The 27,206-nt window shown below is 30.6% G+C and overlaps 17 protein-coding genes and 1 pseudogene across 17 annotated transcripts; 7 read left to right on the forward strand and 11 right to left on the reverse strand. All coding sequences in view use genetic code 6, as the record gives it.

Annotated features, from left to right (window-relative positions):
* Window positions 1-4,182: 4,182 nt before the first annotated feature.
* Window positions 4,183-5,175, reverse strand: SS50377_27348 (Palmitoyl-protein thioesterase; the record flags this gene model as incomplete). Its single annotated transcript, XM_067911140.1, has 1 exon — window positions 4,183-5,175. The coding sequence occupies one exon, from the start codon at window positions 5,173-5,175 to the stop codon at window positions 4,183-4,185; it is 993 nt and encodes a 330-aa protein (XP_067761827.1).
* Window positions 5,176-5,536: 361 nt separating this feature from the next.
* Window positions 5,537-6,892, reverse strand: SS50377_27349 (uncharacterized protein; the record flags this gene model as incomplete). Its single annotated transcript, XM_067911141.1, has 1 exon — window positions 5,537-6,892. The coding sequence occupies one exon, from the start codon at window positions 6,890-6,892 to the stop codon at window positions 5,537-5,539; it is 1,356 nt and encodes a 451-aa protein (XP_067761828.1).
* Window positions 6,893-7,558: 666 nt separating this feature from the next.
* Window positions 7,559-7,732, forward strand: SS50377_27350 (uncharacterized protein; the record flags this gene model as incomplete). The annotated part of the gene is made up of 1 exon (XM_067911142.1): window positions 7,559-7,732. One exon carries the CDS (start codon window positions 7,559-7,561, stop codon window positions 7,730-7,732), a length of 174 nt encoding a protein of 57 aa, XP_067761829.1.
* A 20-nt stretch (window positions 7,733-7,752) lies between these two features.
* SS50377_27351 (5' nucleotidase family protein) lies at window positions 7,753-8,805 on the reverse strand (annotated as a pseudogene).
* A 208-nt stretch (window positions 8,806-9,013) lies between these two features.
* SS50377_27352 (YTH1 family protein) lies at window positions 9,014-9,748 on the forward strand (the record flags this gene model as incomplete). Its single annotated transcript, XM_067911143.1, has 1 exon — window positions 9,014-9,748. One exon carries the CDS (start codon window positions 9,014-9,016, stop codon window positions 9,746-9,748), a length of 735 nt encoding a protein of 244 aa, XP_067761830.1.
* Window positions 9,749-10,053: 305 nt separating this feature from the next.
* Window positions 10,054-11,424, reverse strand: SS50377_27353 (Kinase, CMGC; the record flags this gene model as incomplete). Its single annotated transcript, XM_067911144.1, has 1 exon — window positions 10,054-11,424. The coding sequence occupies one exon, from the start codon at window positions 11,422-11,424 to the stop codon at window positions 10,054-10,056; it is 1,371 nt and encodes a 456-aa protein (XP_067761831.1).
* A 76-nt stretch (window positions 11,425-11,500) lies between these two features.
* SS50377_27354 (uncharacterized protein) lies at window positions 11,501-12,301 on the reverse strand (the record flags this gene model as incomplete). The annotated part of the gene is made up of 1 exon (XM_067911145.1): window positions 11,501-12,301. The coding sequence occupies one exon, from the start codon at window positions 12,299-12,301 to the stop codon at window positions 11,501-11,503; it is 801 nt and encodes a 266-aa protein (XP_067761832.1).
* Window positions 12,302-13,605: 1,304 nt separating this feature from the next.
* SS50377_27355 (uncharacterized protein) lies at window positions 13,606-13,836 on the forward strand (the record flags this gene model as incomplete). Its single annotated transcript, XM_067911146.1, has 1 exon — window positions 13,606-13,836. The coding sequence occupies one exon, from the start codon at window positions 13,606-13,608 to the stop codon at window positions 13,834-13,836; it is 231 nt and encodes a 76-aa protein (XP_067761833.1).
* A 949-nt stretch (window positions 13,837-14,785) lies between these two features.
* SS50377_27356 (Shwachman-Bodian-Diamond syndrome protein-like protein) lies at window positions 14,786-15,520 on the reverse strand (the record flags this gene model as incomplete). The annotated part of the gene is made up of 1 exon (XM_067911147.1): window positions 14,786-15,520. One exon carries the CDS (start codon window positions 15,518-15,520, stop codon window positions 14,786-14,788), a length of 735 nt encoding a protein of 244 aa, XP_067761834.1.
* Window positions 15,521-15,564: 44 nt separating this feature from the next.
* SS50377_27357 (uncharacterized protein) lies at window positions 15,565-15,843 on the reverse strand (the record flags this gene model as incomplete). The annotated part of the gene is made up of 1 exon (XM_067911148.1): window positions 15,565-15,843. One exon carries the CDS (start codon window positions 15,841-15,843, stop codon window positions 15,565-15,567), a length of 279 nt encoding a protein of 92 aa, XP_067761835.1.
* Window positions 15,844-16,254: 411 nt separating this feature from the next.
* On the reverse strand, window positions 16,255-17,481 carry SS50377_27358 (uncharacterized protein; the record flags this gene model as incomplete). Its single annotated transcript, XM_067911149.1, has 1 exon — window positions 16,255-17,481. One exon carries the CDS (start codon window positions 17,479-17,481, stop codon window positions 16,255-16,257), a length of 1,227 nt encoding a protein of 408 aa, XP_067761836.1.
* A 535-nt stretch (window positions 17,482-18,016) lies between these two features.
* Window positions 18,017-19,747, reverse strand: SS50377_27359 (uncharacterized protein; the record flags this gene model as incomplete). The annotated part of the gene is made up of 1 exon (XM_067911150.1): window positions 18,017-19,747. The coding sequence occupies one exon, from the start codon at window positions 19,745-19,747 to the stop codon at window positions 18,017-18,019; it is 1,731 nt and encodes a 576-aa protein (XP_067761837.1).
* Window positions 19,748-19,926: 179 nt separating this feature from the next.
* On the forward strand, window positions 19,927-20,961 carry SS50377_27360 (Rab-GTPase-TBC domain-containing protein; the record flags this gene model as incomplete). Its single annotated transcript, XM_067911151.1, has 1 exon — window positions 19,927-20,961. The coding sequence occupies one exon, from the start codon at window positions 19,927-19,929 to the stop codon at window positions 20,959-20,961; it is 1,035 nt and encodes a 344-aa protein (XP_067761838.1).
* Window positions 20,962-21,017: 56 nt separating this feature from the next.
* Window positions 21,018-21,365, forward strand: SS50377_27361 (putative macrophage migration inhibitory factor; the record flags this gene model as incomplete). The annotated part of the gene is made up of 1 exon (XM_067911152.1): window positions 21,018-21,365. One exon carries the CDS (start codon window positions 21,018-21,020, stop codon window positions 21,363-21,365), a length of 348 nt encoding a protein of 115 aa, XP_067761839.1.
* Window positions 21,366-21,416: 51 nt separating this feature from the next.
* Window positions 21,417-21,863, forward strand: SS50377_27362 (Paired box domain-containing protein; the record flags this gene model as incomplete). The annotated part of the gene is made up of 1 exon (XM_067911153.1): window positions 21,417-21,863. One exon carries the CDS (start codon window positions 21,417-21,419, stop codon window positions 21,861-21,863), a length of 447 nt encoding a protein of 148 aa, XP_067761840.1.
* A 10-nt stretch (window positions 21,864-21,873) lies between these two features.
* SS50377_27363 (uncharacterized protein) lies at window positions 21,874-22,149 on the reverse strand (the record flags this gene model as incomplete). Its single annotated transcript, XM_067911154.1, has 1 exon — window positions 21,874-22,149. One exon carries the CDS (start codon window positions 22,147-22,149, stop codon window positions 21,874-21,876), a length of 276 nt encoding a protein of 91 aa, XP_067761841.1.
* A 2,998-nt stretch (window positions 22,150-25,147) lies between these two features.
* On the forward strand, window positions 25,148-25,561 carry SS50377_27364 (uncharacterized protein; the record flags this gene model as incomplete). Its single annotated transcript, XM_067911155.1, has 1 exon — window positions 25,148-25,561. The coding sequence occupies one exon, from the start codon at window positions 25,148-25,150 to the stop codon at window positions 25,559-25,561; it is 414 nt and encodes a 137-aa protein (XP_067761842.1).
* Window positions 25,562-25,572: 11 nt separating this feature from the next.
* SS50377_27365 (Chaperone protein DnaJ subfamily C) lies at window positions 25,573-27,189 on the reverse strand (the record flags this gene model as incomplete). The annotated part of the gene is made up of 1 exon (XM_067911156.1): window positions 25,573-27,189. The coding sequence occupies one exon, from the start codon at window positions 27,187-27,189 to the stop codon at window positions 25,573-25,575; it is 1,617 nt and encodes a 538-aa protein (XP_067761843.1).
* Window positions 27,190-27,206: the final 17 nt, after the last annotated feature.

The following is a 27,206-nucleotide window of genomic DNA, read 5'->3' on the forward strand; positions in this document are numbered from 1 at the left end:
TAACCTTATACCTAGGATTAGCAATTTTTCACTGATATATTTACATTCCATTTATTTATAATTTATTCGAAAATCAAGCAGTAATTTTTTATAATCCATTTGTTGCTTGCATTAATATTCTTAACAAAAAATTATTGTAATGAAAAAGTCTCTTCAATGCATTCTAATATTTCTCTTAACTGTATTTAATATTAATATTTCTTTGATATTATGGATAATGGTTAAGTTATAATCATTAATAGACACTTCATTATCTTAGAATATATAGTTTAACCTTTCTAAATATGATGATAGGTTATATATCAGTTACCACAAATGAGTATCAAAATAGCAATTAAAATTGTAATACCAATGATTTTATCAAATATTCTAAAATTTCACAAATAGAAAATTCATATAAATTAAATCTTGTATTTTGCATAATAAGAATCATAAAAATTCATTAATGCTACAACCCATATTATAAAACGTATATTTATATTCGAAGTAACTGCTGATAGAATTTACACATATACCGCATCTTATAACTTAATCTCCGTTAAAAGAAATCTATATAATATTTAAACATATCCTTTAAAATTAAATTTCTGCTAGCTATTTATCCAGAAGTCGTATAATATAAACAACATAATCTGTAATAGAGATATATAAAGCTGTAGTTTTGAAATAATTTCATAATTAAGGCTTTGTAACGAAGATTTGTATCACATATATTCTTCTGCGTTAACTCTCATCAATAATAACTGCAAAAAAATGATGAATGCATAAACTGATAATTAAAAAGTCTACACAAGTAACTGTTTGCGTATATTTATATCAGCTTATATAATTGTCAAAGGTTTTAAAGTTAGACACCATATGCGTTATAAATTTTTTCAGTTGTACCTGTTTAAAACATAGATTTAGGAGGAAGTAGTTTGTAGTTAAAAATACAATCCATATTAATTATGAACCTATAAAACAAATATAACAAACTAGTAATATAATTTTAACATAGCTTACTTCCCTAATTGTAATTATTATTATAATTAAAATGCAATCTTTTTTTGCTACAACCTGAAGTAATGTAAATGTTATAATATTATTACTTAAATAATGCATTCAACATAATTTACAGATTAGCATCTCTAGAATTTGTAATCCATCCAAATAACCGATCGTGAAAAATATATCTAACTGTACTTTTGCAATATTTCTTAAGGAAATTTATATACTAATAACTTATTCCAGATCAACGCAATTCAGAACGAAAATTCATGATTTCCCAATGTACCAATTAGTTGATAATATTTAAAGATGACAGATTCGCTATACCTGATGAACCTGTTATCTTAACTGATACAGCTAAATAATCTTAGAATAATTTGGGCTTTAGTAATATCAGAATCATCATATATTCATTATTAATACGTGTATTGAAGTTAATTCAGATAATAATTAATTCTAAAGCTACATAAGATATTAAGTATCTAAGTGTGCAAAATAACAACAAATTTGCTATTTTTTATTCATGTGTATAAAATATATGCATCATAATTATACTGTGCACTATTTCACTCTAGTATAATTGCTAGATTTCATGTTAATATAACTATAAAAGTCAGTGTAACTATTAATCCATATGATATGAGTACAAATTATAAGGTTTGTCATTTTTCTATGCCATGTAATCGAAAATTTCAACAGAAAATCTAGTTATCAAGAGTACATGAAAGTATTCACAAAATATAATAATAAAAACGCATGAAAGACTGATACAAGGGTTGCATCTTACTATCATCAATAATTCTTAAAATATGTTCCAATTTATTATAATATTATTAACATTACTGATATATAAATTTAGAAAACCAGATGCCCCACGTATCTTACATTCAATTATATTATTAGATTTAATTGCGTAGATCCTTTTGATTAATTTTGTTTATAATATATAACATATGGATATATTAATGTTTTATAAGTTATTATAATCGTTATCGGTTTGGTCAAAGTATTTGGATAACTGGTAGGATAACCAAAATTAAAATTTAAGATAACCCTGAAATTTAAACATAAATTTATGTCATTTATTTTTTATTAAATTATTTAATAGGTGATGGATGCATTTTTGTTTTATGCAGAATTAGTATAATTTATTAACTAATTTTATTTAGTATATAATAATAAATATAAGATATAATATCATTATGAGTAACAACTTTAATAATGTTATTATAGTGATAACTAAAAATGAAAGAACGATTCCAAACTCTTACCTATTAGTTATAGAATATAAGATTAAATCAAATTTAGTTAATAAAAATCCAATTTCGTATTGAACTTATTATATTCTGTATTGAGTCAATTTTATTGATAAATTTATTAACACTAAGATGAATATAACTTTTACTTCTAGATTTATTACAAAAAGTTTATTATAGAAAGTAATATGTATATTTTATATTGTAGGCACTAATTTCGCGAAAAATAAAGCATCTACTAATAATAAATATTACCATCAAATCTCATGCACCACAAGATACTATACTATATTACTTAAATATAGGTGCCAAAATTTAGTAGCTGATTAATTGATTTTTCCAGCATACATATTTGTTTTGCACTCAAATATTGATTGTTGACTTTTACTTACGCTTAATGAAAATGTTAGTATAAATTTAACAAATTTAGGTCATTATTAATAGCTACAATTTATAATTAGTTAATTTATTCTTAATTAGTTAGTATATTCAGATTTAACTCTGATAACAGATAAATTTTAATAATTTGTTTATTAATAAATTGAGACAATATTATAGGATTAATATTTATTCCCTAAAAATGTAATGCATGTTTTCTTTTATGATTAAATTATATCATACTATAATTTTTTACTATTTTTTACTTAATTCCTGTTGGTATATGCTCTTTCACTATTAATACTTAATGTTTAACCAAAAAATATATTTATATATGTAAACACATTCTAAATTTAAGTAATATACTATATATTAAACAATTATAAGTAATATATTAGAAAAAATTATTTGGTTATCTAAGCATAAAAAGTTTACTTCAGTTGGATTTACTATTAATATTAAAACACTATAGATTATTTATTTACTAATATTGATATAATTACTTTCGCAGTAAATATAGTATTATAGTTTATAGTAATGTATATATTAAACAATTGACTATATTGTTAGACTTAAAAAAAATTATTACGATCTAAATTATTACTTTGATTTATTCTTAGTGAACCTATGTAAGTATTTCTTGATTATATTGACCAGATATTTAAAAAAATAGTTATTAGAAAAATTCCTATTGAAATTATACAAAGTATAAATAATTTTAGTAACAAAAGCAGGATAATATATTAATGGTTATCTTCTTGTAATAATCATCAAAGTATTGTGTTTCTCAAGATTTAAACAATTACACTTAAATACCAAATTATCTTATCTTTGTCCAGTATTACTTTCGTATTATCTGTAATACTTATTTATAAGCAAATACAGATCTAATTATAAAATCAATGTATGACTTAATTAAGCATTAAAAGTGTCATATCATATAATAGTTGACATATTTAAGTATTTACTCTAACCTATATAACTCTAATGAAAAATCACACTGGCTTACTTAACATTTAAGAATTTAAATTTTACTAGAAAGAATACTGCAAAAATTAGATTTTATAATTTATATGATAATGCTAAAACATATTATTAATGTTAAATAATTTCGTGTAGATACATTTATTATAATCTGCATGGTAATTAATTAAATTATTATACAAAGTCTATGCATCAAAATATCTCCAATTAATTTAATAATTTACCATCTATTTTATTAGACTATAAAAACTTAACAGGATTATGTATATGAAGTTATTCTTGAATCTTTAAACAAATTATTTCGCAGAATTCAAGATATATTTTATTTAAATTATTCAATATCGTAAATTATACTCTTTTAAATTTGATACTAAATAAAAATGAAAACTTTTAACATTGGATATATAATTATAGCAATAACTTAAGAATACTTTTACCTCTATGTAAAATTACTATGCAATCTTTATAGTGTAACAAATCTAATTGTTTTATATAATATATAGGAGTAAAGTAAGTTATTTTTATTATTGAAATTTATAGTACTAATTATTAACCATAAAAAATAAAATTTATAAAATCATATTGCTAGTTAAATCGTTTCTATTTCCTTTGCTAATTTGGCTTTAACCTATTTCTTCATTTATTTAGCAATTAGAATAGCAATTAGTATTATGCTGAAAATCACAGTTATTACAGCCAGAATAATTCCTACTATAGCTCCAGTTGATAATGAGGTTTATTGCTAATTATCCATTCTCAATTATCGAGCAAGGTCACCTTATACAAAGATTTAATTATTATTATATTCAGAATGCAATGAATCAACTTCGATTTTTACTATGCGGCCCTGCTCGTTCATGGTTTTGAGTCCGTAGAGGTCCTGCAGATAGACGTCGGTGTGCTCCATATCCACAATTTCAGTGCTGCTGCCGTTCTTGAAGAAGCCGAGGAACGAGCTCTGCCAGGGGCGTATGATCTCGTCTTTGGGCGAGGCAAACATAACCAATTTGTCTATCGACATAAAATTGGTTTTTACTTGCTGGCTGAATTCTCGCTCGTTGTTGATCACCGGGAGCGCGAGGGCACCCTTTACGTATTTATCGTACGCGGTCGGATCTCGCCAATAATTAGTAGGAGCTAATGTATTTTAAATACCTTCAAGGTAGATAAGATTAGGTGAAATCGCAGTCAATCCCAAAGTGCAGTCTTCCTTACCTTTACAGAAATAGCCAGCAAGTGGACTGGCTAGAGTAATCAGTCTAAGCATTTTTACAGAGTTGTGCGACAACATTTGAAGATAATATCTCATTATCATTCCACCTTGAGAATGACCTACACCTATAAACCCATTCTATATATCTTTGTGACTCTCAATACATAGAGCTAATTATTCGGCCTACCAAGAAATTGGCATATTAATAGAGTTTTGTGCACCATTTCCGATTTCACAGTTGAAAACTACGAAATTCTCTTATTCTAGCCACTATTACATTTTATCCATCGAAGAAGCACTAGCAGTTACCCCATGTAACAATACAATAGGAGGTTGAACTGCCACTAGGAGTATCATTTTTACGTTATAGGAAATATAGGTTTCGTAAGTAGTTTTGCACTAGATAGTAATAATAAAGAATACCAATTTTATGTAAATATCGGTTAATATTAATTTAGTTTCGTTATCACTTATTTAACTTTTTAGTAAGATATTATCTATATTATAAATTTGTAGTATCAATATAATAGTGTATGGAATTTGTATGTATAAGGTTTAAAAATGAAAAATGTATTATTTTATAATAATTGTAATTGGTAATTTTATCATAAAATGTAGTGTGGTTGTATATCTTAATGAATGTGCAAATATATAATTGTGATGATTAATAAAGTGGTTTAGCATACATAGTTATAGGTAAATAAATTTGTCTATACTTTCACTTTGTCTACCTACGTCTCTTTTAGCTCCTCATAAACTTTATTGAGAAAATAATGCCTGTGATCGAAATGTAGCAGCTTAGGATCAGGAAACTACCTCCAAATACGCACGCAATCATCAAAGTGTAGTCGAACCGTATTCGCCTGACATCATCCACTACAATTTGGTACGAGTTCCCTCCTAGTTCCATCGTCAGAATGTACTCATCCTGCGCAAAGAACGAAGGATGCGTGGACGAAAATTCTATCCTGACCAGGTCATTGTTAAACTCAGCTTCCAGGCGCAGCTGCTCATTAGCGTTGTTCTTGATCAAAAATACTGCGTCTCCGAACTCGCACTTACCATTCTGAAACAAAGTCAACCTGAGCCACCGCGTGTTGTGGACAGTGCCGGCAGCCTTCGTCCAGCAGGTCGATATTGCCTGCGGGGTTATCTTGTAGAGGGACTTCAGGGAACCATCAGTGTCCTCTGACAGCACGTCGACGTTGATATCATCGAACTTCTGTCCTCTTACAAGCTACGAGCATATGCTTATAGTCTCTAGATTTTGCTGGTCACATCTAATTTCCAAGGTCTGCCCTTGTGTAATAGCTTAATCGTATATCAGTGAGAACTGATGAACAGTATTATTAAGCAATATTCCAAGTTTTACTGTTGTCAGATAGCCAATAGTTTTAAGATACTGGGGATACAGGGCATTGTTATACTCAAAATTAAGGTAAAATTTATTATTCCAAAATCCTACTGTAGCATTTGTGAAGAAATCAACGGTAGTTTACAGATTAATCTTACCTATATTTTATTAAAAATTTATTGAATCTCCACTTTAGCTGCTTACAAATACAAGCTCGCCATACAGAAAAGGTGTTGATACTATTAACTATTAGACATTCATATTGAATGTTAGGGTCTATTAACTTACATTATAGTCGAATCCTGCTAAATCAAGATCCCCAAGGAACCCATTAAGGTTGAACTGAATTTTTGTAAGAAAATTATCTACACCTGGTGCCGCTAATGTCATTTAGTTAGCACATATACCAGTGGGGTTCACAGTTACAGTAATACTGTCTCGGGATACTTATGCCCGCGAGTCTCTTTAATAGCATAATTGAAGATTTGATCTTTGCAGCAAAAAATCTCGCATTTTGATGGTAATTATGTGACCATAGGTGTAGATATCAAGTTAAGATATATGAACTTAAGTAAGTGTTACTCCGGTAGGAAGCACTGCGAGAAACCTAATAGTTTTAGTATTTTCATAAGAAAAATCATCTAATGTCTATACAGCCATTGGAACTGTTGAACCAAGGGGACTATTTATCGTTAAGTTTACTTGAACCCCTGGAGGCATTACATCGCATAGTGGGTTATTTAGGGAGATAAGAGTGACAAAGTATTAATTTGAATTGGTAAAATATTATACTGTTGATGATTCAGAATAACAGTTATCAAGTAAGGTTTAAAAAAGTTAAAGTATAATTATCATTTTCTAAAAAATCGAACTAATTAAAATAGTTATGTATTATTCTATAAATAATTTTTAAAACTATACGATCTATTGGTTTTTGAGTCTATATAATTATAAAATTGAACCTTTTTAATTTAGATTAAAATAACATTAACTAATTTATAATATTATTATAGTTTATTTATATAAAATTAATGAAAATGTTATTTACAAATTAGTAGATTTTATACAATAAGACCCTTAGAACTAAGCATTTTAATTGGCATAATATTACTGTGATATCATATAGGAAATTATCGCATAGTTATTTTTACCTATTTAATTATATATAAATCATTTAATGATTTTTTTTGTTGGATCTCGAAATACCTTTAGATTTCGTACGCGTATTACACAGCCTTCGTAAGCAAAATAAAAGTTGAAGATTAATAAATTATTAAATGCTTAGCAAAATTACTTTCACTAGTAATTACTAGTGATTATATAGTTTATTTAATTTTTAAATAAATATTAACCTTTCTGATTATCTCCCACTTCCAATTCCTAGAAATGAAGCTGGAATCAGCCCCACCTGCTGGCGTAAAGCCTGTCATTATGAGTGAATAGGAATTATTGAAATAATAATAACTTGCAGCAAATGAACTCATGGAGTAAGAATTACTCCAGAATGGCGTGGATGCTGAGACGATGAAGCTCAACTCTATCGTGGACGAGTGGAAGTGATGGTTTTTAATATCATTCGCTCATTTTATGTCATTCAACTCTGTGCTACTGTTAGGTTGGCTGCCTAATTGGCTCGCCTGCTCGAGGTCCTCTTCCTCTGCGAGCTGGCCACAGAATTCTTCAATGTAAACGTCAATCGCCTAATGAGGCAGAAAGCGATTTTAGAAGTTGCACTGGAAGTAGTAGAATGGCGAGTAGTAGAAGAAGTTGGACGCCGAGCAAGTGTAGAGATCAGTACGGACCGCTATGTGGTTACCCAGTTTGGTCAGGGCCCATGACGTATGGTACTTCGACCCAAAGACCCCAAACTTATCCATCAGCTCTTTCTGAAGCACCTCTATGCGGCTCTAAATTTTTTTGAGCTCGTCTGATTTATTCTCGTGAGATAGTTGATACATGGCCTAAATCTCTCGTTGCCTTATCTCCATCTCGGTGATCTTCTGCTTCAGCTTCCTATTATCGAGCATTGCGTTAATTTCGTTGAACAGTGATGGGAGTATCGCACAGTGACGCCACTTGCCCTGTTTGTAAAAGTCATCGGACTGAATTAGCAGGTCGCAGCAGTACATAGTTTCCTTTGCTCTGAAACCCGTGTACTGCTCGAACAGGTAAATATTTCCTCCAGAATAGATCCTGTGAGGGTCCAGCGTATCTCCCACACCACCTAAAAATCTGTGAGGGTCCATGCGGCGGAAGATGCCCTTGTCGGTGTAGAATTTCTGGATAGAAGTATCAAGTAAGATGTACTGGAATATTTGCTTATAATCCCCGAAAATGTAAGCGAGCACGAAGTCGGAATACGCGTAAGAATTCTAAGAAAGGATAAAGAGCTTTTTTGACTGCTTTAACCTGTCAATCGCCTGGTTAATTTTCTTTGGCTTCACCAGATACTCCTATGGGCTCGATCTGATCTTGTCTAGGAGCTCTGACCTGGCTCCGACAATCCGATTGAACGCCGATTCCACATCGCTCCATAGAACACTCGGCATAAACCCCTGGGCATCAGAGAGCTGCTGTTTTTCCTACTCGAACAGAGGATCACATACTGTCTAAAATTATCCGTAAAAACTTAATCAATAGATTTTAACCAATCAATAAACGATTATGAAATTAAAATCTTATTTATAATTCCTATTCTCCATTACTATCTTAATATTTAAACTCTGATTATGCAATTAACCTATCTAGCTCTCCCATTTTTATTTTCCCCCTTCTACTATATTAATTTAATTATTATATATATTAAATATTTATTCTTTTCTTTTTTGAGTACCCTCCTAAATGGACTGGGAGCTCGAACGCGCAGTTTCCACGATCAACGCGGATTTCATGAACGACAAGATCAAAGCCGGCGATCAGCAGTATCGTACCTTTGAGTACGACTCGCATCGCTGCGTCAACGTCTGCTTCCACTACCTCTACGACCGCTGCTACAAGGATGACGACTGCGACTTTGCGCACGAGATCGTACACTCGAAACTCCAGATATGCAAGTTTGACGAGAAATGCTCCGACTATTACTGCATTTTCCCGCACAAGGACGAGTAGTAGGCACAGCAGTGCGACGACTACACGCGCGGCGTCGAGTTCGGTGGTTGCAACTGCCGCAAGCGTGGTCCGCTCCTGAAGGCCTGTCCGCGCTACCTGGCAGGTTTCTGTCCAGACGGCCCGGACTGCCACCTGCAGCATCCTAGATGGGACTCGGCGATCAAGCGTACGCAGGTAAACTCGCAGGCGGTGGTACCCTGCGCGACGTGTGGGCGCTTCCACATCGCCGTCCCCATGGGTTCGCTGAACTGGAGCATTGAGCAGTGGAAGTATAACTCCTGCAATGTGCTGCAGCGCTGCATCAAGGGAAGGGCCGAGGGGAAGCCGCCGAATCCGACTTATTTCAAGTCATCGGACAACAACTTTGACCTTGCGATTAGCATGTTTAAGAAAATTCAGGTCAGTATAGAGAAGGACAGGGCAGCCGGCTTGATCAGGGACGACCAATACGTGAAGAAGGAGGATTGAGCGTTTTAAATTTTATTCAATTTGGTCAAAACAAGTGTTATTTGAATTAAATATAATTTTGAAAGGGGTTTAATTTTTATTATTGTATGATGAAATGAAATGTTACTATTTAAAGTATATCTTATTATTATTTTTAGTTTAATAATTTAAACTTACTATTAAATTAGTTGGTTAACACCAATAGCATAATCCATATTCGCTATAAATAGTAGTTAATACTTGTAGGATGCATATGTATTACAAAATTTTAGCCAAATAATGACAATGAATCAATTAAGTCCAAATAAATGTTATCATTCTTGTTCTCATAATCCCAGTCCAGCTTCGTCAATACCTGCAATTTTTATATCACAAACTACCTTGAAAACGTTAAACCAGCCATCAACTCCTCTAAATCCTAAATCTTTCAAATTCTCACTAAATTTAAGAAGCCTTTTTGAGTTTTTCCCTTAAACTGGTGAATTTTTAATCAATTTGTTGAATTTATCCGGATTTAGGTTAGAAGTTAAATCATTAATAAGATCCAATGCTTGACTGACTTACCATCTTTATGTTACTTCAATACTCATTAATTTGCTTATAACATCAGAAACTTACTTGAATAAGTGCTAATGTTAAATTGAACTCTCAATATCAAATTTACCCATTTTTACACAAAATCTAATAACTAAAAATTTATAAACTAATTATTAAAGACTATATCTACACCGTGAGAATGCCTCTAACACCGATCTAACTTCTTCACCATCGTTAAGAATTTATAGATAATCACAAAACGCTTGTTAACCTGCAAAATCTAATTTTTTCTCAACTTATTATAAAAATTCTCCTCTAAGCACCTATCTATCGACCCAAAATTAAGTGGCTAATAATTGAGCTAAAGATATTTCTTCTTATTTATTTTCTTACTTAAAAAGTATAACTCCTGAAACAGCTTCCAAACACATGATTCCAATTGCGAATGAGTCATTATAGATACCATTTTTTCTATATAATTTAAAATAAGAAGAAAGATTTGAAGCAGAGAATGATTACTCCGGTGCTCTCCACCATAATGTAGCAATAGCACCAGAATGAGTTAAGGGTTAAAATGTAGTTTGTTATTATTAAATATCAACAACTTCTTCATAAGTTTCTTTCAAATATTATACCATACCAAAATCTATAAGCTTTAAATTCCAATACTTGTCTGTTAAAATATTTCCATGTTTCAAATCTCTATGAGCAAACCCAAGTTAATGCATATGATTTATTGGTGTCAATATCTTTTAAAATAAAAACAAAGCTTCAATTATACTATAATCATCTAATGCCTATGAGTATATTATTGTAGAAAAATCAGCTTCATAATTTGGTAATACTAACACTATGCAGTTTGTAAGTTCATTTTGCTTTTCATAAAATTCAATAAATTTAGATGGAATAACATCAATAAGAGGAATAAAAGGAGAAGTTTATGGCTAATATAAGAATGTAGCTTCTGCTAGAAATATTAATTCGCGTATATTTGGAGGGGAAACCAATCCTGACGTTGTTGAAGTTTCTTTCATAAATTTAAATGCATATTTAATGGTCTTATCATCAGAATTATACCCTGAATAAACAGCTCCATACGATCCTTCTCCACGTTTCTCATTAGTAATTGTATATTTTTGATATTTAGCAAGAGTTGTCATTAAAATATATATGACAAAAGTATATAATATGCATATAAGTCTTAATCAATAATGTTATCTATTTCTATGACGCATATCATAAGGCACTTATACTAGCTTGTATTTCACCTTCTACGTGGCGTATACTAATTAGCTAGGTTTCAGATTCTTATAAAAGCATTATCTCAGAATCTGAAATAAATCCTAATATTCCTGAACCATCAATTTTATGTACACTGCGCCCAGGATGATTGATATCGAAAATATGAACAGTCCTCCGATCTGTGGAGATTGCGATGAAGTCACCGAAAAAGTCAACAGATACCAGCTCAGCCGAAGATGACCCTCGTCGAAATACGCATATCTGTTTTACATTGTCTCCTTGAAACTCATAAACAGCCAGGGTCCTACACTCATCAGAAACAGTCACAAAGGTGTTATAGTTCATGTCAACATATTACGCAGCAGCAAGCTTGACCGGCGGATTAGCTGCAGACTGGTAACAGTCCAGTGAGTATGGCGTGCAAATCAGAATCCGCTCATCCTGAAGGCAATGCGAGCCATTTGAGCACGAAATCAGTAGCTACTGGATCGCATGGTCGAAAACAATTACATTCACCGGTGTCGCAAAGCTTATATAAAACTCATTTACGATTATGTTAGTTATATCAAAGCGCAAGGTGAGCTCTTGGATCAGATCATTTTTGATGATATCATAAAAGTAGCACGTTTTCCCTAAGGAAAAGTATAACGTTTGTCGGAAAATTGTAGCTACCACTGGAGTGAATTCAAGGCTCAGCGTAAAGGCGCACCTGAACGGCCGGGTACTATGAACGTCAATTCGATTGTGTGATATTTTCGTAAATGACTCGTTTTCTGTTGAAAATTAGAATCTCATTTTAGTATTTGCTTAAATCGTCTATTATATATAATCATTAAGAATAAATTGAAAATCATTTTGTGATTTATTGTATTCTACCTAGGCGTTGCTTGCAAGTGGGACAAAATTAAAAGGTTAAAAATAGTAAGTATGTTTACCAATCATGGAGATATCGTTTATAGCTTTGAAAAAATCTTGTGAATTATCTTTGGTTATCTTTCGGGATATACATACAACTGAGATAATATAGTATTAGAAATGAATTTTCCAGTATGTCTACATGTTATTTCAGTCTACAACATGAAAAATGTAATTGTAGCATCAGGAGATACTAATAACTGCTTAACTTTATGAAACATTCTCATTCCCTCCCTTAACATCAGCAGCAATTCTACTTCTGGGAAAAGACTTTGATAAAACTGCAAGGATTGGATTTTGCTGCTGTTAGGTTCTAATACAGTCCCTTTTACTACAATTTAATGAATTTGAGCTAATGAGTCTATTTTTACAATACAGAGAGTTAGAAAAAACCAGTAAGAGCTAATACAAAAGAAGCAACTAACTTATTGTAAGCACTATCCCCGTATATTCTTTGTTGGGGCTCCTAATGACAATTTCACCTATCTTCCTACTTTATGATTGCATGAAGATAAGGTTAGGATTAGGAATAGTTTGTGTTTTAGGTTTGAACATCATACTTGTTTTGATCAGTTTGAATTTAGCATAATATTTACGGACTAAGAATTGGTTTGTAGAGAGTAAAGTATGAAAGGATAAATTTATTAATTACCAGTGAATTTAATTGTGATCATAAAGCATAATACTATATTATAATAACTACTATTCTTGTATACTAATATTGAAAAAATATTAACGTTTTAATGTATTTTTCGATAACACAGTCTCTTAATACTTATCATCTCGTCTGTTTTTTAATAATTTTTATTTAATCTATCTTTCACAATAGACAATAGTATAATCTAATACTGCTAGAACCACTATAAATAAGTTGTGGAAATTAGTTTTTTTAACTAAACTATATTTACTAAATAAGATTTTATCTATCACTTTTCTATATATAGAATTCTTTATATAATTTGCATTGCTTTAAGTATTATTTTTATCAACTAATTGTAAATCAGATGTATTATTGTAAAATATTTTCTATATAATTAGTATAAAAACTACCTAAAAACGTTTCCTTATGTTATTTTTATATTTATATCTTATTATAATATCTTAATTGATGAATGTCTGATAATACATTCTGTTTTATATATTTATATAGATTTTATGTCTTAAATAATTCCCTCTTAACTTAAATGATGTTTATTAAAAAATCTTCATCTGCCTATCTAATTCCCCCAAAATCACCAAGTAGTACAAAATTATTAACACTAGTACCATCAGCAACTATGAATAAAGTAGTTGGGAGATAAATAGACGAAAAACTAGAATCTCTTTATCAACTGAGCACGGATGAAGAATCTTGTTTACATGATGATAATACAAGGTTATTTCCTGGATTTAAGTTTATGAATACTCTTAAGTGATTGAATTATTTATCAGCTCCTAGCATGTAGTTTAACTTTATATTTTTAGCCCTATTTGTAACTGATTCTGATCTAATATATCAATAAAATTATATAAACTTACATATCTAAAATTATAATCTTATTTAGTTTGAAATTTATATATATAAATTTAAATTTAAATAATAAGTTTCCAATTGATATAGATAATTTATTTTAAATAACATAATATTATATACTTACTAATTAACATTGCTAAAATTGAAGAAAATACGTTAATTATACTCATCATCTATACAAATAAAAAATACTATCTATAAATACTATGACCCTTATTATCAACTTAAATTGAGTAATATAGTAGCATAAACACTAACTACAGTTCTATACAGATTTTTCTAAACTTTTATAAGGTAAATATTGCAATTAAAATATAAACATTAGTAGGAAAATTACTTTTCCTCATAATGCAATAAAAATATAGTGTTTTCTTAGCAAACATATAATTCGTTTATATAACCTCTTACACTTTATACGAAAAATATTCATTATCAAATAAAATTTAAATACGAATATTGCTTTAAATGTCTTTATTTTGCATTAATTTTAGATTTACTAAATAATTTAAATGAATATTTACTGGGATAACCTCATAACAGTGCATCATTTGTAATTTTATATGATGCACACACAATTACATGATCTTTTAGTTTACTAAATAGATTTATATTCAAATTAAATTTTGCAAGCAATGAATTTGTTTATGGTATTAATAAAAATATAGTTTCTTTATTATTAAGATTCATAGAACCCCATTGTAAGAATAACATTATGTATAATCAATAATTAAATTCTGTAATCGAAAGCTTCTGTTAAATCTAAATTATCAATATATTTCATTTATTTCACCAATCTGTATTTACTATATCACAAATCAAACCGAAAATATGCCAATATACATATCATAGCCTCACTTAACTCTCATACCAAAACTCTTCTCTACGTAATAATTGATAATTTCCTGATTTTCTTTCTTTATTTCCTTTAACTTCTTGACGTCTTCAACATCAACATCTGAAATCTAAACATTCCAGTCCCCATCTTAAATTTTATCTTATTACTCTTCTTAAATTCCAATTTCATTTAGCCTTTTCATTCCTTCTTCACCTTTCCACATTATCACAATTTTAATTTTGTTAATTTTTAATACGCCAAATTCGCTTTAAATTGCGTTGACCAAACTGGCAGCTTATTCACTTGCTGGGAAACTATTTATTTAAAAGCCGATTTCATGAATTGCATTTTCTAGCATCTGGAATGGGATTTATTTTCCAGTTTAAATATGGGTACATCTTTGTTACGCTTATGATATCACTTCCTTGCGAATTCTTGAGCTTTCGTGCTTCCTTTCCTAATTAGAAAGGGATAGGCGGCCTTCTGTGATAATTTTATTGCAAATAGTTGTTTTATTGAGTGTTTAGAAGGAGGCTTGTAACGTAGCGTTTGTTGCCAGCTCGCCTTGCGCAACATTTGTGAAAACATCTTCTGTCTAAAGAACGTTTGAGAGGTCGGTTTCAGTACCATTTTTGTATGCATTGATCTTGTTCTGATAGCATGCTAGCTCGAAATGATTGTCTTTAATGTCAATTTGAATCGTAATTACGTTGGTAAGCCACTTTTATGTTTGGGGCAGTATTCTTGTCATTACGAATAAAAATAATATAAAATATATAATAGTAATGAAATTATTCATTTGTAGAAATCGATAAATCTTATTTTGATTTCAGTGTCAGCTTCTGCTTTTACTGTTTTTGTTAAGCTAACAACATCATCATCGCTAGTTTTATCACAAATTTCCATGTCATTGACATAATAGCCTTCTAAGCCTTTTAAGCTAAAAATAATCTCTACGGTTTGAGCTACAGATGATTTAAAGATAAAATCACCAATACCACGCTCTGAACTGACTCTTATTTGAGAATTTTTGATGAGACATTCACAGTTATTAAATGAAATTATTTCAAGCATTTTTAGAAGTGAATACATTATACTAGATGTCTACATAAAATAATATTTGTAATACAAATCACATTAAAAAGATTGATAATATATAAATGATATACAGAATTAATAGTTTATTTATATCTATCTATATCTATACCTACTATTAAATCTCATTTATCAATATTAGCTACTTTGCAAATAACTATATATTGCAGTGAATATATTTTAAGATATAAACACAATAATCAGCATTGTTATAATACTTTAAACGTGTTATTTTGTATAGATGATAAAGATTAATATAAAAAACTCGAGTTTATAATTAAATTTTTATTGAATAATTTAATCTTTTAAGTTTAGAGTATTTTATGGGAGTATAATTATAATTAAATTTATTTTATGGCATCTAAATGATAAAACAAATATAAACGAGAATCACTTCCTAGCTCCTATGATTTATCTTTACTATTAATCAAGCTATTTTAGTAACTTAGAGATTTAATCATTTTTCTTTCTAAGCTAAATGTTATTTTATTCTATTAATCTTATTGCGCTTTCATCTTTTTCTAATATTTCCTTTTACAATAATGTGCATTAGGTCTGGTAGTAGTGCAACTAGTCAACGGAGGAATCATCAGATTATTTTTCATATTCCTATAATTTTTCTAAATAAATTTTATTCTAATACTATAACTAGTATAAATTATTATTTTCAATATAAGTATTAAAATTAACTGATAGTAGTTAAACTTAAGTGGTTAGTGGGTTTTATGGCTTAAAAAAATTGAAAGTTTCCACTTCTCGAGAAAGCTACTCATACTTTTATTTTACATCATTTAATTCCTATTATATTATCAAGCTTTCTTGTTTATCCGTAACTTATGGCTATTATAAAACTTAATAAGATTAGTTTTAAATTGATTCTTATACAATAGGTTATTAAAAACTTGTAGGAGTCTATAAAAACTTAAGATCATATGGTTCTTACATAACTATAGTACTTGTTGTACTAATAGTTCTTAATGACTTTTTAGATATTTTTTCTTATACTTTTTGCTCATTTTTAGATAGATTCACTTGGGGTATGTCGATAATAGGATTTTCTGGCACTATCACTTTAATAGTAGATCGTTAACTCTTTTATGGTAAAGGTTCAATTTAAATTAAGTCAGAGTCAGGTGTACTAGAAGTATCTGCTGATGTGTTATTTTACTATATTAGATCATGTTAAGGCTATATAGGAATGGATTCATTAAAAGTCTGCTTCTACATTTATAAAGAGTACGGAGATCTAATTGATATGTTGTAAACTGGTAAATTTTGTTGCGATAAATTTGTTTGAATCTATAAAAGGGGCTTCGATGATTATACAGGAATTTCTGTAAGGTTGGTAAGCTTTTACAAATCAGCAGATTTTTCTTCCTCTTGAGATTTAGATTTCTCTTTTTATGGCGAGTCTTTCCAAGCTCCCCATTCTTCATTATTAGTTTATTCCCATTCATCACCTCCAGTTCCCCATTCGTTATTCTATTAAGCAGTGTCTTATTATGTTGGCAATGTAATTTGCTCTTATTTACTCTCATTTGAAAGAGTAGGTTACATATTTTAGTCGTTTACTACTACTTATTTAGAAAAGTCTAAAAAATCATCAAAATCCATCATTTATAATAAATATGTTTCTCTGGAAATTATAGAAATATTGATAGTAATTTATAACTACATACAGTTTCAATTTAATTATATATATATTTTAATATATAAATATATTCAATTAAAAATAGGATTTTTAAATCTTTAAACCATAAAAAGTAATATTAATAATTATATTTATAAAAGAAATAGGAAAATTTCTTAATTAATTAGCAACAAACTATTAATTACTATTATTCTGTATATTAATAAAATGTATTACTCCATTTATAAATTGTATATTTTGCTTAATTACATGCTAAAACAAATCTAGTAAATTAGTATTCGGCAATTGCTAGTAGTACTTTATTAAGAAACAAAAATACATTATAAAACTGATTTTATAATAAATCTCGACACTCTCAAATAACTATTTTAAACAATCTTAAATTCTAATTTTAGCATCACCACATTATCTAATTAAAACAAATTTCTATTAATAACATTTTAGGAACAAATATCCACAGCATTCTTAACTCTAAATATTCGATCTATTAACTTCACATTCTCACTCTATCTACCTTAGGTACTTGACCACGTCCTCTAGCTGCACTCTCTGCTCAAACTTTTAGCTCAAATCAAAAATACACTAGTTAAGCTCTGGAAGGCTCTAATTGAAATGAATTTCCCGAAAAACACCAACTAGCGCGATAATCCATGCCACAATTTCAACACTGACCTCCGTAACTTCAGCAAAAGCGCTCTGAACGAGCATCCCGTACGCCCTGAAAATCTGTTGTTGCTGTGTCGATCCGCTGCTCACATCGCACTGAACAGTCGCAAGCGGGCTGAGCTCTGAGATGAGCGCCTATACACCAGCTAAATCTTCACTTTTCTCGTACAGAAACTGCTCATTTTTGAACTAATTCCCAATAATTTCCGCAGTTTTCCGTGTTCCCTTGGAAGTGAATTTTCCGTCCATTATTATTATATGCCCGCACATGCTTTCCAATATTTTTGCATTACCTAATTTCCAGTTCACTCCTTCTCTAAAAGAACTGAAAAGCTGATTTGTAAGTGTAATTTACAGTATCTATTGCGCCAAAAAAATACTGTAAACGCTCGCGACGAGGCTGTCAGAAATGTGTTGTTCGGCCGAATTTTTGAGCCGCTCCAGCAACGAATTCTGCACTAAATCACCGATCTGGGCCTTTTTCACGAACTGCTCATCGAACCCGAAAAGTGCATTCTTGACGAATCCGGAAAGGTGCATTTTGAGCTGATATAACGACTCCATCTCCGCTTTTGAGGTGCCAATGTCGCAGTAGGGCTGCAGCGCCCGGAGTTGGAACGACTGCGCGCCGTCGAGCTGCGCGAGCGCGATCCGGAGCTGGTTTTCTACCTCGCAGTCGATCGATTACTGCGTGCTTTGCGCGATTAGAGAGGCTAGAGCGTCGAAAACGTCCTGGAAGTCGTCGTTCTCCACTAGCTCGATTTATAACTTTTCCAGGACCTTCTCGGCCAAAATTTCATCGATTTCGGCGTCCAAGCCTACGCAGACATCATACACGTCGCTGTCGGCGTCCAGGTCCGCGATTTCCTCGCGCAGCATCTCAAGGACGCAGTTCTGCACCTCCAGAAGGCTACCGAACGCGCCTGCGCGCAGAGTCTTCACAAGCCAGTTTTTGACGAAATTTGCGCGCAGCTATGCGCGGAAAATAGACGGCGGAGCGTGCAGGTCGCTCCCATTAGCGATCTGGGCGAGAACTGCGAACTTCCTATGGCTCCGCACGCCCAGTCTACGCAAAATTTCTACGCTCTCCCAGTTTGCGTTTATATACGTTAAAATAACTGTCTAGTTCAGCGCCAGCTACGCGTGCAGCGTAGCGTCCGTGGCCGCCTGTTGGAAGGTCTGGAGTGCAACTTTCGCGGCACCGCAGACGTCCGTGAAGCTGGGAAAGTTCATGAAGGTGTCGCGCGATTTGCTGGCGCGCGACCTGATGATCTCCTGCACCAAAACGGCGCGCTTTGCGGCGAAGTTCTCGTTGAAAACTGCTAGTTTTCGCGAAAGATTTTAGTACGTCTTCTGCTGGAATTCTGCGTGGCTCGTGGCCTGCTGGAGCTGGTTTCGAAGCGTCTGGAGCGGTGCTGCAGAGCTCTGCAGGACGCTTTTGGTATTCTATATTTCGCGGGAAATTTGCTAATAGTAGTTCGAGTTTTCTGCAAGAATTTTTTCAGCCTTTTAGTGGATTTCAGCGATCGAGGCAGAGCTGTAGAGCCCGTCAGTGATTTACTGCATTTTTGATAATATGTTGAGTAATACTGTTATTATACATAATAAATGTAACTGGGTGAGTACTTGTCAGAATTGGATATATCTTATTATATTATTTTATAATTAAAATTACTGGCTGTTAATATTTTTATATTTTTGATTTGATAAAGTCAAATATTATATTAGCGTAAGTAAAACCTAGAATGAAAGAAATAATTGACATTCTTTATAATCAGCCTGAAATTTCCCTATCTGACGGTTATTACTAGCTTAACTTCAAATATTTTAAAGATATTCATAATATTGATCAGATTTATGTAAATTTTAAGGATGATATTTCGATAAAAATTATAAATGATTTAAATAGACTTTTTTAGTACACCGAGTATTTTCATACATCTGAAATAAAAGTTTAGATATTCCGACTGACATATTTGATAGTAAAAACATTAAATATCGAGTATTCCCAGTCATTTTAGGAAATAATCGCAATGTCATTGTTGTTATAAAACTACTCTGAATTAAAAGCATACCTACTAGGAAAATAAATATTACTGGAAAATTCAGAGTTTTACGATAATTCGCCGTCTTTAGATCTATTCGCGTAATAGGTTTTAAGAATCATAAAATATGCATGTAGAGATGTTTATAATTTAATACTTAGTGTTGAACTTCCACCATCAACTTTCATTTGTAGACTTATTCGCCCTCTATTCGCTAGAGAATTAGCATTTTACCAGTGCTTAAAACTGTTTAACTTCACTATCCTGAATTTTGTTTTGCTAAAATATATATGCGCTAGTTTTATTTTATATTGGTTCGATGGAAATGTCGTAAATGATGAAAGCTTAATTTTATTAACTTTACTTCGTAGTGATAGATATTCGGCTAATAACTTCTCATCTGACGACATCATTACACGAACACTCTCTTTAGTAAATATTTTTAACAATGAAGCAAACATGGTATTCCAATAAAAAGATTTAAATAACAGAAATTATCAACTAGATATAAACTATTTCTACCATCGGAACCTGAATATATATAACAACACTATTACAGACGAAGCTCAAATCACCAAAATTAAAACTAACCAATATATTCAACTCCTAGATCTTATAGAGTATTCTACTAGAATCAAAGACGCGGAAAACGTTAAAAAGGTGATTGACTTCGCCAAAACCTGGCTGGAAGCCCTCAATTTTAAAAAATTTGTTTACTACAACTAGCGGAAGTGAAAATTTATTTTACGCTTACTATATGAATTTACGCTTTTTTCGCCCGCTCCAAAATCATGCCCTGCGCAATTATACACTCAAACGTGAACATCGACCAGGCGAAGTCCGACCAGCTCACATCCGAAATTTCAAGAGTGATTGCGAAGTGTGCAGACAAGCCGGAGGCATACGTTATGGTTGGATACCAGCACGTCGTTTCGCTCGCGTTTGGCGGATCAAACTAGCCAGCTGCCTTTGTCGAACTCTCTTCTATCGGGGCCCTCGACCCTGACAAAAACAAGACGATGTCCCAACAGATTTCGCAAAAATTCGCAGAACTTCTTAGTATTGACGGTTCGCGCGTTTACGTCACCTTCACTGAGGTGAAGCCCTCAAATTGGGGGTTCAACGGAACTACCTTCTGATGATTTTATTCTTATTATTATATAATATATAGTTTATTATTTTTGGTATAAATGACCTCGACGGGAACGCAGTACTCGTCATTTTCAACCCCGAAAACACCTGTACCCAACTCAATGCGGCTTGCAATTATAGAGTTATATAAAGAGCGGGTTGCGATTATCGATATAGCGAAATTCACGTAGCGATCCCAGTCCACGATTTCGTCAATAATTAGCATATATCTGAATGAAAATCGGATACTATCAAAGGGACGAGGAGGTAGGAACAAGCGGCTATCAGCAGGCCAAATTTAGATGGTACAGAAATTACATAAAAATGGAATGTCGATTCGCAAAATATCAACCTATCTCCGAATATCTTATGGAATTTAACTTGGAAAAACGCAAATAGGAACGCTAGTTAAGCGAGAAGTCAACGAGGTGTGTGTTTAGTTTGACTTTGATCAGGAGTTCGTTGACTTTAATGAACAGATCGGTAGTTTTTAACAGCTGGATTGATCGAAATAATTCACTTTCTTGCGGTTTGAATGCCCAACTTATCAGTGCTAGAATTGCTGTTTTTGCTGCTGCAGAAGCTCTTAGATAGCTTCAAGCCATGAGTGGGCTGAAGCTGCTTTACCAGTAAATCTTGCTAGTTTGCCGAATTGGTTAAAGTGCTATACTTTTCAGACGTGCTATTTTCCAGTGAAAACAAACAATCTGATGGAGGAGGCTTACGGTACTGGTCTTTAAGTTACTGTGAACTATAGAAAGAAACTAGGGTTTTATTGTTAAGATTCAACATTTATGAAAACTGATAACACTGGTTTTTATCTTATATATTATATATTTAAGATGAATATAGAGTTTCTAATCAATATATGTTTCCATCTATTCTTTGTGAATTGTAACTAAAATGAAATTCAATTAAATTATTCTAATATGATGGTAAAATAGATTTAAATTAATTAATTAATTTTTGATATTCATACAAAGAATAATATATGACAATAAAAATGTAATGTAAAAACTAAATGGACTGGTCAATTTAACGATTTGTTTTATTATTTTAATAGAATAATTATATAATAGTTTTGATTACAAACATTGATAATTTTAATCAATAATTTTTCATTCGTTAGATTACTTAAAATAATATTACTCTATTTTACTTATATATACAAAACTTATTATAATCTTAAACAATTAATTAAATTACATGATATTATTTCATAATGGGAATTATCTCATGGTTTTGTATGTAATATTTTTTAGATTGAAACTAACTATAATAATATATAATATTCGAAATAAGAAATTAAAAATATTCAGTGAAACAGCATATCCTAAAAATTTAGTAATTCTTCGTTGATATTTTTCTAAAATTTCGTTAATTAATCTCCTATAAAATTAATTCAATGAAATTAAAAAAATATCTAACAATAAATTAAAATATTATAATAATAAAATGTGTTAATATGATTTTAACCTTGGATTCATCACCAAAAGCATTTTTAACGATTCACTTTCTCGAAGATAGAGCATTAAACTTATCAGTTCTATGGTCATTATTCTTATTATTAATGAAGCTTTGTGATAATTTAAGTTTATTAGAAAGCTTAAGCTAACTAACTAGTAAATCTTATTAATTTGTAGATTTGCTTAATACACTGTATTTCTTAGAAATATCACCTTCTAAAATAAGTAAGCAATCGGTAGGTGGTGGTTATTAATAGTGATATTAAAGTTAAGGCGAGCCAAAGAACGATACCAATGTTCTCTCATTTAGATTCAACATTTAAAAAAACTATTAACACATATTATTAACTATGTTATATAAGTAGTCGAAACAATAAGGTTTTGATACTAATATCAATAATATTTAATATATCTAATAATATTTAATATGTGTGAGTTATTAAAATTTAGTATTAGTATTTAGACATAATTATTTGAATATAAAGTTTTATAATAATACAATTAGTTTGAAGTATAATTCAACATATAGAATATTTGGTATTTTTAGAATATTAAAATTTACTTATACTAATTATTAATAACTCAGCCATACCATTTGTTTTAATTTTGCTAAATCTATTATGTTTTTTTATTATTATAGTTATTAGTGTAACGGTGATTATTTGCATGAATAAACTTACTCCTACAATATTAAAGAAACAAGTTAGTTTTTTAATCAGGTTTTGTTAAATACCCATATATTCTAACAAAGCAATATATGCAAGTAATACAATATAATTAATTAATTATGAAATAAATTTATCATATAATCAAATAATAATAAGTATTTTATTAATTCATTTTAACTATTAATATACTCTAACTCTTAATCATAATTGTAGTATAAATCTAAGACATTAGATCTATGTGACACAAATATCAAATCACTACTATGTTTACTAGTTTTATTAAAGGATTCACATTTTACTTTTAATTATTAAATATACTGCATAATTATTTAAAATAATTCAAAAATAACTCGCCATAATTACTATCCTTATAGGTATTCAAATATTACACTGTAAATGTCCTAATGTTAATAGTCCTCAATATTAAAACGATAGAAAATAAGAATCTTAAAAATTTTATCTGTGAAAATCTCAGAAAATATGTATATTACAATATTAAATTTTTGACTCAAAATCATTTAATGCAGTAAATTATATAATATAAATTGCCAAACCTGAATCACTATTAAAATGAGACTCATTTTAAAAAATGCATTTAAATTTAAGTAACTGAAAAAACAGAGAAAGTAAAATTATATAATATAAGAAGCTGAAGTACTAGTACCAGAGATTAATTAATGTGAAATTATCGTCCTTGATGTCCCTTTATGGGATATCAAATCAATATAATAATGACATATAAATTAATATCTATATTGGTTACAGAGTTTGTTTGAATGCATATAATTTAAATATTATTGTAATTCTTCAAAATATATCTATGCCTTCTTATTAAATTATATAACACATATATTTTATTACGCAATTTAACCATACTCATTATAAATAAATTTAATATTTAATTTTATAAGAGTTATAACTATTATTTTTGACTTATATAATTTAGTAGATAGTAAATTATCAGTGATTTTTACTAATGTATTTTTAATATTAATATGATGGTATTATACAATACTTGATTATATGGTATAACATTATATATTTTATAATATTTTTATAGATTATAGTTTAATATTTGGAAATTACAATCAAAAATTATTTACTATTAACATTTTACAGGCAAACTATACATAACATAAATAAAAATGACTATATTAATAATAGAACTTTTAAATATAAGTAAATAATTAAGAGTTTTCGGTGTTATATTATTTAATTATGTATTATACTATATTTTAAAAATAAGACTTCTTTTCTTAGATTACGAACAAATATTATTTTGCAGATAATAATTATATTATTATTTATTCAACTAGGCAAATTAATTTACTTAATAATACATTATCTAATATATAATAAATCATTATTATATGGTTAAATATAATTATTTCAAATATGATATATACTATTAGTATTTTATTATTCTAAATAGTTTCATCATGTTACATGTAATTATTTATAAACATATTATTATTGATATTATTATAAAGAATTAATAGATAATAATATAACTATATTAACTATTTTAGTTTTATACTCCTATTGTTTATTAATATTGTGTAAATTGATTCATAATCACAATATACAGGCACTTAATTTCAAACTACTATTAAAAATTAATATGGTAATTATATGTAATCTAAAATTGCTACATAAATGGGATGCCTCGTATCTATTCCTTCAGACGACATACTATTTCTGATGAAGGAACCAAAGGAGAAGGACACTCTACCGCCATGGATGATAGGTGAGGAAGGAGACACAATTTAACCATTACCAGTTAACCCACAAAAGTCGAAATAATGTTAGCCTAATTAGACGATATTATTATGCATGGATTAACCAGACTCCGCATAGCCATTTGAAATGCTTTAGTAACCGTAGCTAGAAGACTGTTCGAAGCTAGGGATGTTTGATAACCAAAGCGTGGACTATAAATCTGTAGTTTGGAACTATACCAAGAAGACGAAATTTGACTAGGACATCTGCAATATCAATCTGTTGAAGGATGAGATGGGTATTGAAAGCATTCACGAGGAGGATAGTTGTGGAACCAGTGAATAGTAGTGATTATCGTAGTTTCACTTTCTTGCGGCATGTCCAGATGCTTTTATATGTTCAAAAAGCTTTGTTCGCGAAGTAAACCCCTATTTACAAACACTACACTTCTCATTCTTTAATGTATCTTCCTATTTAGACTTTTCAGATTCTTTTAAAGTCTTTTTACCTTTAGTCTATATCTTCGTACCCTTCCGTGCCCGTTCCTCTTCATCCTCTTGTTGAATTTTGAGTAACTCTAGTTCTATTTGATGCACAGCACGCTCCTCTTCATTAAGATCTTAAAGATTGACTGGTATTTCAGTGCTTTGTTTTTTAGTATTATTAAGACAATCGGAGCCTTCTGGGTCTTGTACAACCATCTCATTTTTAGTATTCTTTGATTTTTTAGAACTTTTATTACCTCCTGAACCATTCTCCTTTTTATTGTTTTTAGGATTTTCTAATCCTTCCTCTCCATTTTTACTATCCCCAACTGCCTTTTTGTGACGCTTAGCAGACAGATGATTCTTGAACTCACCTACAACAACAAATCGTTGATTACAAACACTACAGTATAGCTTCTCATTCTCATCCAGTCCCAATCCCTATTAAATTAACTCCCGATCGTCACAGAAATGTTCAATTTTTGCCTTTCCGCCTTTATTCTTTGGTGTCTATATTTCCCTTGAATCCATCATTTCCGCTGTCCTCAGCACTTCTGCAGGTAAACGCTGGCTGACTGTTAGCTGTTCAAGCTACAAAAGCTCCGATTGTGTAATAGTTTTTTGTTTAAGTTTCTCCTTCAAGTTTGCGATTAATTGAGCACGCTCGATCACAAAGGCTTATTGTTAAGTCTTCTTGGTATCTTTTTATACTTACAATTACTCCTAAATCTATTTCGATCTCAGAGCCTTTTCATCTCTCTCTAGCTTTTCAAAACGCTCTAAACGCTAGTCTCTGCGCCGAATATGTTAAACTAGCTATCGGATCTTATCCTCAAAACGATGTCTGGCATCTTTCCTAAATTTTTCGTTCTCGTTTGTTGCAATTTTACGGTAACGGGAGTCACCACCGTCTATAGAATACTAATCCGCGTGAGAGAAGGTTTTAGCTGTTTTAAAATACATCCATGAGGTGTAAAATGCAGTTATCTAAGATTTAGTTGAATTATCGTCTCCGAATTCAGGGAACTAATTCTTAGCACGAAATTCAATTTTAAGTTTTATATCAGCTGGCATTTTCTCCTGGAGACGTGTTAAAGCAGATTTAACTTCTTCAGTGGATAATATTTTGAAAGCCTCATTATACGCTTAATAAAAGTCGACCTATGTATGGAAAAGCTGCTCCAGATTAACAAATGTTTCAACGCCGAAGAACTCGTCTACTTCCGGAGTTGGCGCTAGAATTTTATTCTTATTTCTATTATAATGCGCGCGTTCTTGAGGATCCGACAGCGTGGTATAGGCTTCCTATATATACCTGAACAAAAGCGTCGCTTTCTCCTGGTTTTCCCGGTTCTTGTCAGGATGGTGAACCTGCGCTTGCTTAAAGTACGCTTTTTTAATTTTAGACGGATCCTGCTCCGCCTCGCTGATATTCAAAATCTTGTAGTAGTCGTACTTCAGTTGCGTCTCGGGGTCTATCGTCGGATCTTCCATTTGCAGGAATGGAAAAA

The sequence above is a fragment of the Spironucleus salmonicida genome, chromosome 7 (assembly GCF_000497125.1).
Source record: "Spironucleus salmonicida strain ATCC 50377 chromosome 7, whole genome shotgun sequence".
NCBI classification, from domain to species: domain Eukaryota; phylum Fornicata; order Diplomonadida; family Hexamitidae; genus Spironucleus; species Spironucleus salmonicida.